Source organism: Chlamydotis macqueenii, chromosome 2 (genome assembly GCF_036417535.1).
Source record: "Chlamydotis macqueenii isolate bChlMac1 chromosome 2, bChlMac1.mat, whole genome shotgun sequence".
Taxonomy (NCBI): Eukaryota; Metazoa; Chordata; class Aves; order Otidiformes; family Otididae; genus Chlamydotis; species Chlamydotis macqueenii.
Genome location: NC_141557.1, coordinates 48,112,964 through 48,127,237, shown reverse-complemented (window position 1 = coordinate 48,127,237; position 14,274 = coordinate 48,112,964). Strand labels below are relative to the sequence as shown.

Genomic DNA, 14,274 nt, shown 5'->3' with positions numbered 1-14,274 from the left:
TCCATGAAGCACAGATGAGCAGCATGTGAGGGTTTTTGCTGCACCCCTAGCAGGCATAGCAGTAGAATTTGCGGGTAAGGAGAAGGAACAGGTAAGGTTGCATCTAAGACACCTGTGTTTGCACTGTCAATTCTAGGCTGCTTCCCTGAATAAACAAAGTCATCTTCAAAGCCCAAATTAATGGCTGCCCCGCAGGTCGGAGCTTGCACAGCACAGAACTCTGCTGCCCAGATCCAGAGGTGCCTTCCTTGCCCTCAGTCCTGGTGTTGAGGTCCCAGTGCCTGCGAGGGCTCCTGCCATAGTGAGCCTGCGCCTGCCTTACCCTGCTGGCACCCAGAGTTTCTGGTCTTTCCTGAAGTTGTGAGAGTCCTTTATCTATCTACTCTAAATAAGTACAGAATAGTTTTCTGTTATATGAGTTAAACCAGACCAAAGAAATAGGGTGAAACAGGAGGGAAATGAGGAGAAAAGCATGCATGGTCCAGAATATCCTTTGTAGAGTTCAGTCAGTTGCTTTTGGGATCTATTTTGAATTACCATTTTGGCTTCTCTTTAGAAGAAAGATGAATTACCCATACTCTTTCATCTTTTGAGGAAGAAGGTGAAGCAAAAATTTTATATTGTCTCTCTAAACAATATGCCAACATATGAGGGAGTTGTTCAAGGTAAAGAATACGTAGATTGTCAGTGTTAGTCTCAATATTCACAAGCGTGTTTTATAAAACGTTGTTTATTTGTTTTGTTTTTATTTATTCAGTGTTCAGAAGCATGAACTTGTAAGTTATTATAGACAGAAGATGGAATATTTCTATTTATTAAGTAATAGGAGACATTGTATGTGATTACTTTTTTTTCACTCCTTCCTTCAGGACTGTACATGCAAAAATGATTTATTTTAGTGATAAGCCCAGTACAAGATGAAGGCTGAGTTCTCTCCATTCAGACATTGTAGCTGCAGCAGAAATCCCCCTGAAGAGGGGTAAAAAAAAAGAGAATAATAACATGTCTGGAATTTCTTTTTGAAACAAACATCTCATAGCAGATGCCAGTAGGCAGGATTCGGTGGGGAGCTCATCTAACTGAAGTGTCTGGAAATGCCTGTCAATGCTGTAACAATATTCTGCAAGCTGTGCTGTACTGCACAGCAATCCGTATGCAGCCCATGCCTCCGAGGGAGGGGTGTGTGCAGCCACCATTGCAGATGACCTGTTGGGTTGCAATGCCATCTGCTGATGCACTAACTTATTGCAGGGACTAACGGTAGCAGTACCTTAGTGTCTGGCTGCAAACGTAACAGGGCAGCCTTGTAATTAATCACAAATAAACACACCTAAAATAGCACCTGGCTGACAGGGTTGTTTTTTTTTTTTTGCTGAGGAACCAGAACTTCTGGTTAGAAAAGGTGCCGGTAGCTTTAGCTTGGAGAGAAGCATCTTCTTGATTTCTCATGTCTTTATAAACCAGGACCAAAGCTCCTACATTCCTGCCTCCTTTTAGAAATAGTATTTAGGCTGCTGTATTATTTGGATGCTTTTGGAAAATAGACTAGATTGATTCTTCTGCTTTGATATCATGTTGCCCATTGGTATTGATTGGTAAAGATTCAGGGCCATGACTCCTCCATTTGGTCAGTAAATGTCCCTTGTTCCAATGCGAGCCGATCCAAGAGCCTGTTGGGGTAGCTGACCTTACCTCTAGGACGTCCCTGCATCCATGCACAGGGAAAATACATGGAGCACCAGCCTCCAAGTAGGCTTCTCAGTCTTGTTCCCTTATGATCTGTGTTTTGCTTCCTGTACAAATGTCCACAAGGGAAAAATGTCTCCTGGGATGTACAGGTGGGCTGTTAGCGCTGTGATGAAGGGAGGCCTAAATGCAGCATAGTAATGTGTACTTTTGCCACAGGTAAGTGTGGCAGTGAAGTCAGCAGCATGGACAGGCATGTATGGAGTTTGTAGCCCATGCTGTAGCTGTAGGGGTGTTGAGCTGGTGGTGCCAGCTGAGTTGAAGTTGGTGGAAATGTGCCAGCGATGTTTTGCTATGTAACCTCACACCAAATAACTAACTTTCTAGTTTGCTCTTAATTGCAAAAGCAACAAAAGGAGATTTGGAGTCATTTGCTTTTCAGATAGAGTAATCAGTCAGAGCAGTAATCGATTGGAGATAAACCTATGGACAAACATTTGCTTTTGTGCTCTGAAAAAAAAATGGCCATGTTTATGCCAGTATAGACTGATTAGTTTTCATGCCAGGACATGCTTCTGTCCTGTTCCAGACTTGGCTATTTTCACTCCTTTTTTGTATCATTATCAGGGTTACCTGTGGCTGCACCAGTGATTTGACTGCTATCAGGGATCAATATTTATACTTTCTCTTCACCCATGCTTGTCTAAGTAATACACAATTCTACTATCTGCCTTTCCATCCCTATCTAAAACAAAGTTTCAGAACACGAAATAACCTAATCCTCTACTTTTATTTGTTCTTCTTAAGTGGAGATTATTAGAACACTGTCACTTCTTGATCATTTAAATTTTTACAGATACAAGAACTATCCAGAACTACAAAAGTAGTAGTGAACAGTGTTCACGGTTCAACAGCCTCTTCCAGTAGCATCATTTCATCCTTTTTCGGGATCTGAACACAGAGGTGCAGTCAAGCTATTTTAGTTTGGCATTACTTTTCTCTCCTTGAGCCTTCTGTGGCATTGAACCATTTTCAGTGAGAAGAGGTGGTGCTTCTAGCAGAGCAGTCCAAAACAGATTTTATCAAAAATTCACATAAGGTGTAGAAAAAGAATGAGGATGGCCTCAAGCCAAGCTTTGGAGATACCTTTTTACCTTTGCTGCATTTGGAGGAATTTACCTGAGAATTAGCAGTAGTTCTGACATAATACCAATTTCCTGCTCTCCACAGACAGTTGACAGAAACTGTGGAGAGCAGTCTCCCTCTGACCTTGACCCAAAGGTTTCAGCGCACAATTTAAAAAAATCAGCTTGTTTTACATAAGCTTTTTTGGAAAAGCTCATTTGAGATCCTGGGCTGCTGTACCACAAGGGTCTATGTCCACTTTCTTTTCTGTGCTTCTTTGTTTTTCAGTGCTTTTTGCCCATCATGCTCTTTTTCTCCTTTTTAAAATCTGTCAAGCTATGTTGTATCTTCTCTTCCTTTTGAAGGATGTGTCTGCCCTGTAGTGTAGACACACCTGAGCTAGCTTTAAATTGCTCAGGCAGTGCTCATAGCAGTGTTGCTGTAGGGTCTGAGGGCAGGATTTGCTGAGCTCCTTCAGCGGGTTTCACAGCCCCTACCAAGCTCTGCGTTTTCAGGGCTGAGCTGCTGGCGGGTCTCAGGATAGTTGAGAGCTAAGTGCAGACACTGCCATCGCCACGGTGCAGGCTTTACTGTGGTGTTTATGAAACAGCAAGTAGGCAGGTGAAAAGCTGCCATTTAAACAAAACACCAAAAAAGTTGTCAAACCTACAGATTTTACATAATAAGAAAAAAAAAACGTGCTACTTTCCTTATCTTGAGCCCAGGTTGTCATTGAACAGACTACCTAGGTTTTTCCTGATTTTTTTCTTCTTATGATTCAGATCTTTAAGTAACAAGGGTAAATAGACACTAGTGATTAAACTGTAGGATATTCCTTCTGAGTTCTTCACCATCTCTTATCTCTCTCTGTGTTTGCCATATACATGGAAAAAGAATGAGGCCTGAGGGAATATTCTTGGTACTGTGAAAATAGTGACAGCCACAACAACTTGCTGCTTTGAGTAGATAACAACTTTAACTCAAACATATCAGAGGATAAGGCTGATGTGAAACCAGACCAGTTCAGGCTGCAGATTTGTGGCAGAATTGTTTATATTGTCCATATATCCTGGCAGGATGAAATCAAAGTTAATGAGCAAATTCCTAGAGCAAAACAATTCGTGTACCTGTTTGTATTTTGTTAAATTATTAAACCTTTTACAGGTTTAAGGAAGATTCAGATACCTTGATTAGTTGAAGATCTAGTTTGAGGTCTGAAACAGCCTAAATATACACTTGAATATAGCTGGTTTCTATAAGTGACTCATATGAAAGTTTCCCTATAATAAAATTAGACAGTACTATGAGCTAATTTTTAGTAGTTCATGTCACTGAATTTGAAAGGAAAAGCTCTAATGCATCACATTAGTACCTGTGTCTTTGCATGGACAAGGCTAACCACGTTATGTGGAGAAAATACTTGATTTTGGAACAATAATTCTGGATTTTGCTCTAGAGTTCAGAAGCCAAACTAAACCCTGGTGCTTGGTTGTGTTTCTTTTTACCAAATCTGTTACGAAATCACACTGCTGAGCCAAGGATACAGGAAGATTTGCAGTTAATTAAATCTTCTGGCATGGTACATGGGTCCCACACAGGAGCATTTGAGATGGGAGGAGGTGCAGCCAGAAAAGTGGTGTAAGTGTTGCTTTCAAGCCAGCAGGATTCCCAGCAATGCTTATGCTGTCCTGGGAACTGAAGAAACCTGAAAATAGCTTTAAGTCAAGTTATCCTTTTCCTCCTCTGCACCAGTGCAAAGCAGAGCTCTGATAAAGTCAAGGGACTGGCCCTTTTGAGATTAAGAGTTTTAGTTAATTATTTGTAATTTGAACATCAGTTAAAATGTACAAAGATTTGAGAGTGCCAACTTGGCCTGCGTAAAGACGCTGAGCCACTTGAAAGCACATTTCCTGATGAAAACCTGGCGTATACAGGCAGTCTGTTACTGACTCTGTTATGAAGACAGAGACAGAGGTTTTGAATGGTAAAAGTTATGGGGAAAAAGCTAGTTGTCATTTGAAAAAGTGATCCCTTTTGCCGTTCAAGCTGCCTAAGCACATACTATCCTCAAAAGCAAAGATATTAATTAAAAAAAAAAATTGTGCTGCAACAAAATAGCGTCAGTCAGATGTTAAAACTTGACTCAAGCTGCTGTAGTGTTGTTTCTGGAATTGCACTTGTGATTTGATATGCAAGAGTGGCTTCTCCTGAAATCAGCAGAATGCTACCAGCTTTCACAGGTTTTGAAAATCTGGCTAAACTTAAATGTCACTTATGTTGCTGACCCCAATGCCTAAGTCAAAACTGTCTGATCTAAAGGAAAGCCCCTTCTCCTCAGTAACAGTCAGGGCTCATTAACAATCACAACAGTGTTTTACATCATTTTGACTTGAAATGTGACCTTCTTAGAAACATATAGATGTGCAGTTGTAGGCTGTGTTGACTTCATTAGCAAGACTGCATAAAACTGCCCAGCATATTGCATGAGTTGTGTGTCCTAGCAAACAAAAGAATTCTGCATTAAAATCAGTTGGATTTTGCATCTATTTATGGGGAACAGGCTGTTTGTTTGCCTTTTAAAAAATTTTTAACTTGTGCAAGTTGTTACACCAGATGGCCTGTTGAGCCAACAATAGATCATCATGTCTCACCACAATAGGATCTCTTTCTGGCTGGCTTGAGTCAAACCAGTTAGGTATCAGTCTTCATCAAGCACATTCCTAACGACTTCACCTTAATTTCTTTCCATATGGTCCATAGTAGTATAAACAATTTCCTGCCTCCTTGCATAGCATCAGAAATGCACATAAATAAGCAATCTAGCGCTCGAGCTATTCTTCTGAACACATTAAATTCCATTTCTGAATGCTAGCAGATCACACATTTCCATGGGTAGCTGAATACTCATACTAATTACAGTAAAGAGTTGATAATTAAGTATGTCTATTTTTAAATTACACTCTTTGATTTTTATTCCCACAGAGGTCTCAGTCTGCATTCTCCCTGGCTAGTGAAGATACGCCCAGTAAAGGACTAGACCCTGCAACATCTGTGAATGAGGCTCTCTGGAGGCAGCAAAAAGGACAATTCAGGAAGCAGAAGGAACGCAAGCTCTCTGCATTACCCAGCTGGAAAAGTGTGGACAGGCTAAATGAAACAAGTAAATATTTCTAGTACGAATATGATTTTTTTTTTTTTTAGTTCTCACGCACATGTGGAATAAATACAAATTAAAGCAAGGACCTTCTCTAGGAAATTTCTGCTGATCTCTGGGCTTGCAGGGGGTCACATGTAAAAATGTCTACTTGGTGATGCTGAGTGTCATGATTTCATTAGGCTGTGTCATTGCTTATCTTACCATTGTTTTTTCCCAAGACAAAATTGAAAATTTGAGCCTTTGGGGAGTTATTTTGGACTGTTAGGAAGCGCTAGGCATTTAATTTGGATACGTTTCAGAGCTGCTAAGATACAAGAGCCCAAGGGCCCTGCTTTGTCACCTGGTTATTTGTTCTCCAGTTAAGGAGCTTGCAGCTGCCCCTAGTTTCCCTTCTGTTGCACAGTTAACTGTTCATGAGGTTACATAGTGAACCAAACAGTGAAATAATTCATGTTTAGGATTACCCCTTGCACCTTTATTTTCAACCCCAGTGAATTCACCAGTGTGATGTTCTGTGCAGCCCTACTAACTGCTGCTTCCACACAAGTTTGAAAAACTTCTAGATCTGTCCTCTCTCTTTCCATGCAGTAGATACGGATGTGAATATGGATGAGAGATGGTGAACAGCTTCGTAAGTCAGCCCCATTTCTGAATCAGCACCCTGGGATAGAATGCAATTTCCTGCTTACTTCAAGATGGCATAAGTACAGGATGTCATTGAAGAAGGTGGTTCCTGCTCTTAGGGGTGGTCCCATTTCCACTACCTCTCTTGTTCTGGCTGTAGTGTTCATGAGGCCACAAGCACCAAGCAACTGCTGCACAGAAGAGTTCGTTAGTTTTCATCCCCACAGCTGCACAAGGGGAGAGGCTGAACTGCTCACTGCAGCAGCAGCCCCTGGCTCCAGGTGACGGGGAACAGCAAAGCTAATATATCTGCTGTTGTCCTCCCATGACAGAGTCTGCTTGTTCCTGCTTCTTCTCTTGTAGCAGCTGTAGAGCCCATCTGACCCCTGTAGCAAATTAGTTCATGAAGCTAAACAAGTAGAAAACTCAGCTTTTGTAGGGTGCGTCTACTGGTGCTGTAACTCTCACAGCTGGCTCACTAGGCGCTGGCAAGCAGAAGCAGCCAAAATATGTGTTTGGGTGTGTTGGGGACCAGGGATGGGGGCTGCCCATCAATTTGATTAGTTTGTCTGTAATGCCAGTTGATGACCTGGGAGACTGAAAATTAGAGTGCCAATACCCATCTTCCCCCAAAAAGAAAGTGATAGTAAAGTAGTACTAAAATCTGACTTAGCCAAATATGCATTACTGCATTCATCCGTTTTTCGGAAGTGTTGTTCTCCTGGGCATTTTAGTGGAAGGCCTGTTTTCAGTAAAGCAGTTAATTGGGTGCTTAAGTTTAAGAACCCACTTCAATCCCATTGAATTCAAATGTTGAGCAATTTAGTACTTAACAATTGCTTAACCATAGCAGAATGACAAATTGACCCAGTTTGCGTTCAGGTGCTCTACTCAGAGGATTTGTTCTGCATTTTTTCATCCAAGAGCCACATTTGTGATGAAATTGTGGTGCCTATTGAGCTTATAGTAAATACCTGATTGTGCTAATTTGTGTAAATATGATCTCACCTATGCAGTAGCAAGTGTCTCTGTATTAGGATACAGAAAACAAAAGAAATCTCAACCAAGAGTTTGGAGTGGTAACATCAGTGGACTTTTTAGTCATGTACCCATAAAGCAGTTCACAATTCATTTTGATTACAGTTTGCACTGGTGTAAATGATGACTCAAGAACCAAATCATTAATTAGTGCTTTTTTTTTCCCCTTTACCAATTATTTCATAATTAAACTTCTTCAATGTATTTTAATTTTCACATGGATAAATTATAGCGTGTACCCAAAGAATTTTGTGCAAATTCCATTCTTTCAAGTGGCTTTGTTTTGGAAAATCAGGAAGGGAGCATTTGACATTACTTGAAGCTGGGATAAAACTGAGTCAGCTTTCTGAATATAAAGTTCTCAGTGGCTTTCCTTTCCACCCTGCTTACCCACTAAGATGTAATCAATTACTATCCTGTCCTTTCTTCAGTTAACTGAGGATGTTTGACCACTTCTTATAGGTTGGTGGTAAACAAAATAAGGGGCTATGGTTTGGGAGAGAAAAAAAGTATAAAGATGTGGCACTCCACTGCATGACGTTTGTTTAATGTAGTGCAGCTGAATTCAGTTCCTGTTCGAGATTTATATATTGCAGAGCTGTTTGCTTAGTTTGAAGGTACAGTGTTTTTAATCAGATATCCTCTTTCCCTCAAGAAAATTCTATACTTAGGTTAGTGAACACAGTTGGAAAAAGTGAACAAGCGGAAGTTCCTTATGCTTGATAACTTGTATTCTTTTTTCCTCCAAAATCAGCTGTGACAATAAAGAGTTATTAGTTGTCACTATAAACCTGACTTCAGTTATATCCTCAACTGGTCACTGCTACAAAAAAAAAAACTATTACTATTTTGATTTCTTTTTAAGCAGGAGTAAGAATGACTTCAGTGATGTATTTTCTGAAGTTCTCTGAGTTGGCCTGAAATTCAGGAAGTGAAAACAAGCCAAAAGGACTCAAATGAGTAACAAATACAAAAACTGTTCTAAGTCTTGCATAGCTCATAAGTTTAATTATCATTTAATTATTGTTTCTTTTTTGTGGGGTGTTTTGTTGGTGGTAGTGCATTACAGACTTCTTTTTTTTTTAAACTGAGCACACCTTTTTACTGTATACTTAGGTTCTTTATGAACAATTCCAGGAAAAAGTAATCTTTTTGAGTTCCAAGTATTTGTAATCATGTAATGCAAGATGCTTGAGTATCATCTACAACACTATCCAGATTTTACTTCTCCCATTTTTAATTAGTGATGTTATGTTTACAATTTTAGAAAACGAATAATTTAGAAGTATTTCTACAGTTTTCTGGAAATGGCAAATTTGAACCTATGGAAAGAATCTGTAAGGCTGAAAAGTTCGTTCAGTAGGCTGAGATTACTGTGTAAATCCATGGCATTATATATTTATTCAAGTACTGTGGGAAGTAAAGTCATCACACATTCACATTTCCCATGAAGAGACTTTTCAAGTTTGATTGGAAATGTAGTCTAAATTTAGAAGAAATGCAATTCTGTGAGTTATACAACACTTTTTGACCATATTTGTGGATTTTTTTTTTCTCTGTCAGAGTTGTAAAACATACTCTGTGTCAGAATACAAGAGCAACAGTGCTTGGGTCAGACAAAAAGTGCATTTAGTCTAGGATACAACAGCAGCGACAGTAACCATAAGCAAGAGCAAAGATTAGGAGAAAGCGAGTATTTTTCATGCTGCCTCTGAGTAGGCTCTTAATCTCCAGAACTTTCAGCTTAATGACTATTTCAGCTAGAAGTGTTTTTCTGCATTTAGTAAACCTCAGTGTATTTCTCTTCCATGTCCATAGCGATCTCTGTTTTATCCCAGATTAATTTCTAGCATCCGTAACACCCTTAGGCAAGAAGCTCCATAGGTCTGGTACCCATTGCATCCCACTTCTTTCTTTGTTTCAAACCTTGATTTCACTAGTTTCACTCGATGTCCTCTGGTAGTTAGGTTGGAAGAGATTCCCCCATCTCTTTTAGCATGTGTACTCCCAGTCTTCTCTCCTCCAGATGGCAGAGCTCTGGCTTACTTAATTATTCCTTGAATGGAGGCCATTCAGAACCTGGTGCAAACTTTGTTGCTCTTCTCCGATCCTTTTTCTATCCTTCCTTTTCAAGATGGAGGAAAGAGAATCGAAGGCATTTGCGAAACACAGGATATTTTCGTATCTGTGTATTGATGTTCCCTCAGCCTTTCGTAATAATTCTTTTAGAAAAAAGCTTTGGTCCTCCCAGTACTGTCGCATTTTAAATAGTCATCAACGTGATTTTAAGTGGTGTCTTCTGATTAAAGGGAGTACAGCAGCATGGCTCACAACATGAGAGAATTCATGTAGCAGCAACACTTGCATTTGTTCATTAGTTTTGTTGAACCCTCCAATTTATGGCCCGTTGATCGCAAACTGGCAAGGAAAATGAGCCTTTCACACTATGATCACGTAGCGATGATTTTTCTTGTTTCATTTTTGTAGATCCGCCTTCTGTTTTCCAAAGCACTGATGGAAACTGGGTAGCTTTGCAGAATGTCACTTTGCCTCGTCCTCGAATGCTCGCCAAACCAAAGAGTCAAGTATTTGAAGCACTGGAGAATGAATCCAGCATTGTGTCTGCCTATGATGAGATGGGCTCAGACAGCGAGGATGACTACGACTGGAATGTGGCCTTGAACAAGCTGCGTCGGAGACCTCGGCAATTACCAGACGACTTCTATTACACCAATTCCCAGTATGGTACTGAATGGGTTTATGGCAATGACCAGTACCAGGCAGTGACTTCCCCTTCCTCTGGGTTATACACCAATACTGAGACACTATTCTCTGATTCTGAAACATCTTCAGTAAACTCTTCCCAGGAAGCTAAAGGACCTAGCAAACTTCTCTGGTTACAAAGCAGAACTCAAAGCGATATGCCCAGAATGGAAAAAAAACATTTCCATGGAGAACTGGATGTAAATTTCAATCCGCAGGCAACCAGCTTGGGCTATTCAGACAGCAGTGAGACTGAAGAAGTCCTTTATGATTTAGAAAAGAGGTCAAGAAGGTGGAGAAAGAACAAAGCAATTTCTGAAGAATTATGTGAAGGAAAAAATGGCACAAAACCCAATTTAAGTCAGGTAATTGTGTTTGAGCTTACCAAATGCAATCTCAGAAAGAGCTAGGCAAAACTAATTAAGCTATACCTGCAATAACACGTGAGTCGTGAGTGGGAGGTGGAGTGTTCTTGCAAGCTTTATTCTCCCCGTGCCTCATAACTGAGAAGAAGCAAAGATAAAGTGTTACATATACCATGAGCAGGCTTTGCCTCTTTCTCAAATGCGCCACTTCCATCTGATCAATGACATTGTTAATGCTGTAGAATACAGTGCTCTTAAAAAAATAGTCAGGATTTGCCAACAGCTAGCAAATGTTGACTAATCACCTGTTCTGTTGTGTTGTTTGTTTGGGGTTTTTTAACTCCATTGTTCTTGGAATACGAAATAATTCGTATGCCTGGGAATCTCCTGTGTGCTGTTTGCAAATGTCCTGATAAGGGATAAAGCTAATAAGCAGCAGAAATTCAGAAAGGGCTGGTTTTGACATATGGTCCAAGTGATGCCTGCTTTTAATAGACCATTTCATTATGAGTTCTGGTGTGCTAGCGTGTTTACAGACTACTTCCATTTAAATAATTTGTCACTTGGTTAAAAAAAAGAATGAAAACAAACAGAATGTAACAGCTCAAACTTGGAATACAACTGATCGTACAACTTGAAGACAGCAAAGCACTTCCCAAACATTTCTTTTAAACAAGCATGAGATAACCAGAAAGCAAAGAAGTCTTTCTGGAGTTCATCCAGGCCTGGAACTGATATTATGTAAGGGATCCAATTGTCTCCCAAAACGTTTTTAGCAGTACAAGCACACTTCTAAGTAATTACCCAACTGGGTGAGGAGAATACCGACCCCTTGTCCGGTTCCGTTTCCCATGTCCTACCCCTCTCAAATCCTGTAGCTGCATCATTGCTGCAGTAGAGTAATGGTAAGCCTGAAGCAAGGAGCTAAGTGCTGTCTTCTCCCTGTGCCTCTGACTACAAGCAGCCTGATCCAGTCTTTAAAGCCATATGAGCAATTTTAGAATGCCTGAAATTGTATGTCTTTGCTTGTGCTGCTGTATTTCCCATAGAAAGACATCAGTACAGCTGATCATAAGTCAAGATTAGGATTCTAGGATTTCAGCAGGTTTTTAATGCTGGATAAACTATTGTTAGTGCTGTGTCTATTCCATTTGCTTTTAGGAGACAGGTGTAGATGTTTTGTACTGATTCATTTATACTCACGTCCTCATACATTTACAATCTAGAGTTGTTGAAGGGGAGTTATGTATGATAATGTGTTTTAACACCACATCAGTGGCCATTAATGACTTCTTAGAACATCAGACAGAATTACAGGACTTTCCAGGGACTGCACAAAGACCGTGTTTTGTACACAGACTTCTGAATTTCCCTTTCTGGCATTGCGTATTTGTGCACATTCTATGTGTGTCTGTGTTCATATTGTGGCTTTCTAGTTACTGCTGCTCTGCAGAGTATAGAAGATAGGAGCTCACAGGTAAGGTCCAGGAGACTAGAATCATAGAATGATTTAGGTTGGAAAAGACCCTTAAAATCATCGAGTCCAACCTTAAACCTAGCGCTGCCAGGTCCACCACTAAACCATGTCCCTAAGTGCCACATCTACACATCTTTTAAATACCTTCAGGGATGGTGACTCAACCACTTCCTCGGGCAGCCTGTTGCAATGTATGCCAACCCTTTCAGTGAAGAAATTTTTCCTAGCAGGCAATCTAAACCCTCCCCCATGTTTGTCCAGTGGAGCTCAGAAAGGCAGAGTGCTTCCAGGCATATGTGATGGCATCCTTCAGCAGCTTAGTGTGTGGTTCAAAGTACAAGCTGGTGAAGAAAAGGATTGTTCTTTCCAACTCCTTGTGAGTTGCATATCCCTCTCTATTGTGTTCAAAATGCAAGGTTTGGGATTCTGGATTCTGACCCGTTCTCCCCTTCCTTGTACCCTTTAGGCTAAATAGACTGTTCCAGCTTTTCTGTCCCCTCAGCCATGGTGGGGCAGGCAAAGGCACACTGCCTCCAAATCACACTACTGTTTTCAAAGCAATGAAATTCTGACTGGGAAGTTTATGTATGGGTGGATTTGCATACATTTCGTGTGTGACTGGGTACACACACAACCTGATGGCTGATTTGACAGCTGGTGCCCACATTAGGACAAGAAGCACTGCTGGGAGCAGGAACGGACTGGCTCCTACAATTTATAGCAAGGTTGTTGCACGGTTGAACAATTCTAGGAAGCAATTAAAATGATCATGAGCATAAGGAATACGATTTGAGGTATGAAAATAAATTAGCCAGACATAATTTATATTGCTTAGAAAAATGAGATCAAAGGGATGTCAGGGTTTCATGTAGTCCCCAAAGTAACGTATTGATCTTGGTAAAATGGTTGAGGCTGCAGCAGAGAGAGCCCCACATGTGAATAGTTTGTACAAAATGGTAGCGTAGGTGCATGGAGAACTGCATGCAGCGTAAAGTTAAGGAAGCGTCATTGTGGGATCTTAAATGAGTCACAGATTTGGAGGTGCTGAGGTTATACAGAATTTACAGAAACCATGCAACATGTTGTCGTAAATCATGTTTCATCTGGCATTAAACAGCAAACAACTGACTATGTAAACTGCAATGAAGAAACATACTTTTTTCCTGATTTTATTGCATTCTAATAAAAAATAACCTTATTTTACTGCATTGTAATAATAACATGATAATTTGTTTAACCATTATGTTTTCATCAGCATTAGAGAACCAAATTTCAGTTTAGCAGTCTAAAAGTCCCATTTTCTTTTGTAGTTTTCAAATAGTGCAGGTCGTTTTCTTGTTTGCTGCTCCTCGAGCCTCACAGTGAAATGAAAACAGACCCTTTCCTCTCTCTGCTCCAAATCTGGAGAACTGTAAGCAGTAACATTCTGGAATAATTGCAGTCATTTCGTAACTCACAACTGATTTTCTATTAAAAATTAGATATTTTTAAATCAAGAGCCAGTATCTAGATTAAGATAATACTGTGGCAGTTTTTTAAAACCGATTTCAGACTCGACACTGGAATGCTGACTTTGTGACTGAGAGAGAATCATTGTATGAAGTCTGGAGTGACTTAAAAAGGGAAACCTGAAAACAAGTATCAAGATGTACTGTATTTGGGGAGATTTTTAGCCATGATAGGTAAAAGAACAACCTGCCTCACTGCATTACTTGTAGAAATGCTGTAAACATGGTTGTGAAGCAAGTACAGAGGGGCATAAAAACTGTCCTGATAAAACTGATGTCCTACTGTAACAAATTTCTGACAACCCAATTGCCTGTGTAACACAGAGGAGTTATATTCCTGGGGAGCCTGAATTGGGAAGGGCAACCTTGCTTTTAATGATAATTATTTTTCAAATTGTAGCTTTTTACAAGAAATTGCTGCTCAAACCACCAATCTCTGTCTGCTTTCATTATCATTAATAATATTAATAATTGGTAATAATAATAATATTGCTATATTGGCTTTCATTATCTCTTTGAGAGGAGTTGTTG

At 40.0% G+C, this 14,274-nt stretch overlaps 1 protein-coding gene across 4 annotated transcripts in view; it reads left to right on the top strand.

Moving 5' to 3' along the window:
• The window catches only part of MYRIP (myosin VIIA and Rab interacting protein), a 239,444-nt gene that overhangs the window by 193,434 nt on the left and 31,736 nt on the right, over positions 1–14,274 (top strand). For all 4 annotated transcript variants that reach the window (XM_086742861.1, XM_086742862.1, XM_086742864.1 and 1 more), the window contains exons 9-10: positions 5,794–5,971; positions 10,118–10,758. In XM_086742861.1, the coding sequence (XP_086598987.1) occupies positions 5,794–5,971; positions 10,118–10,758 (819 nt within the window). The remainder of the gene's footprint in view (positions 1–5,793; positions 5,972–10,117; positions 10,759–14,274) is intronic.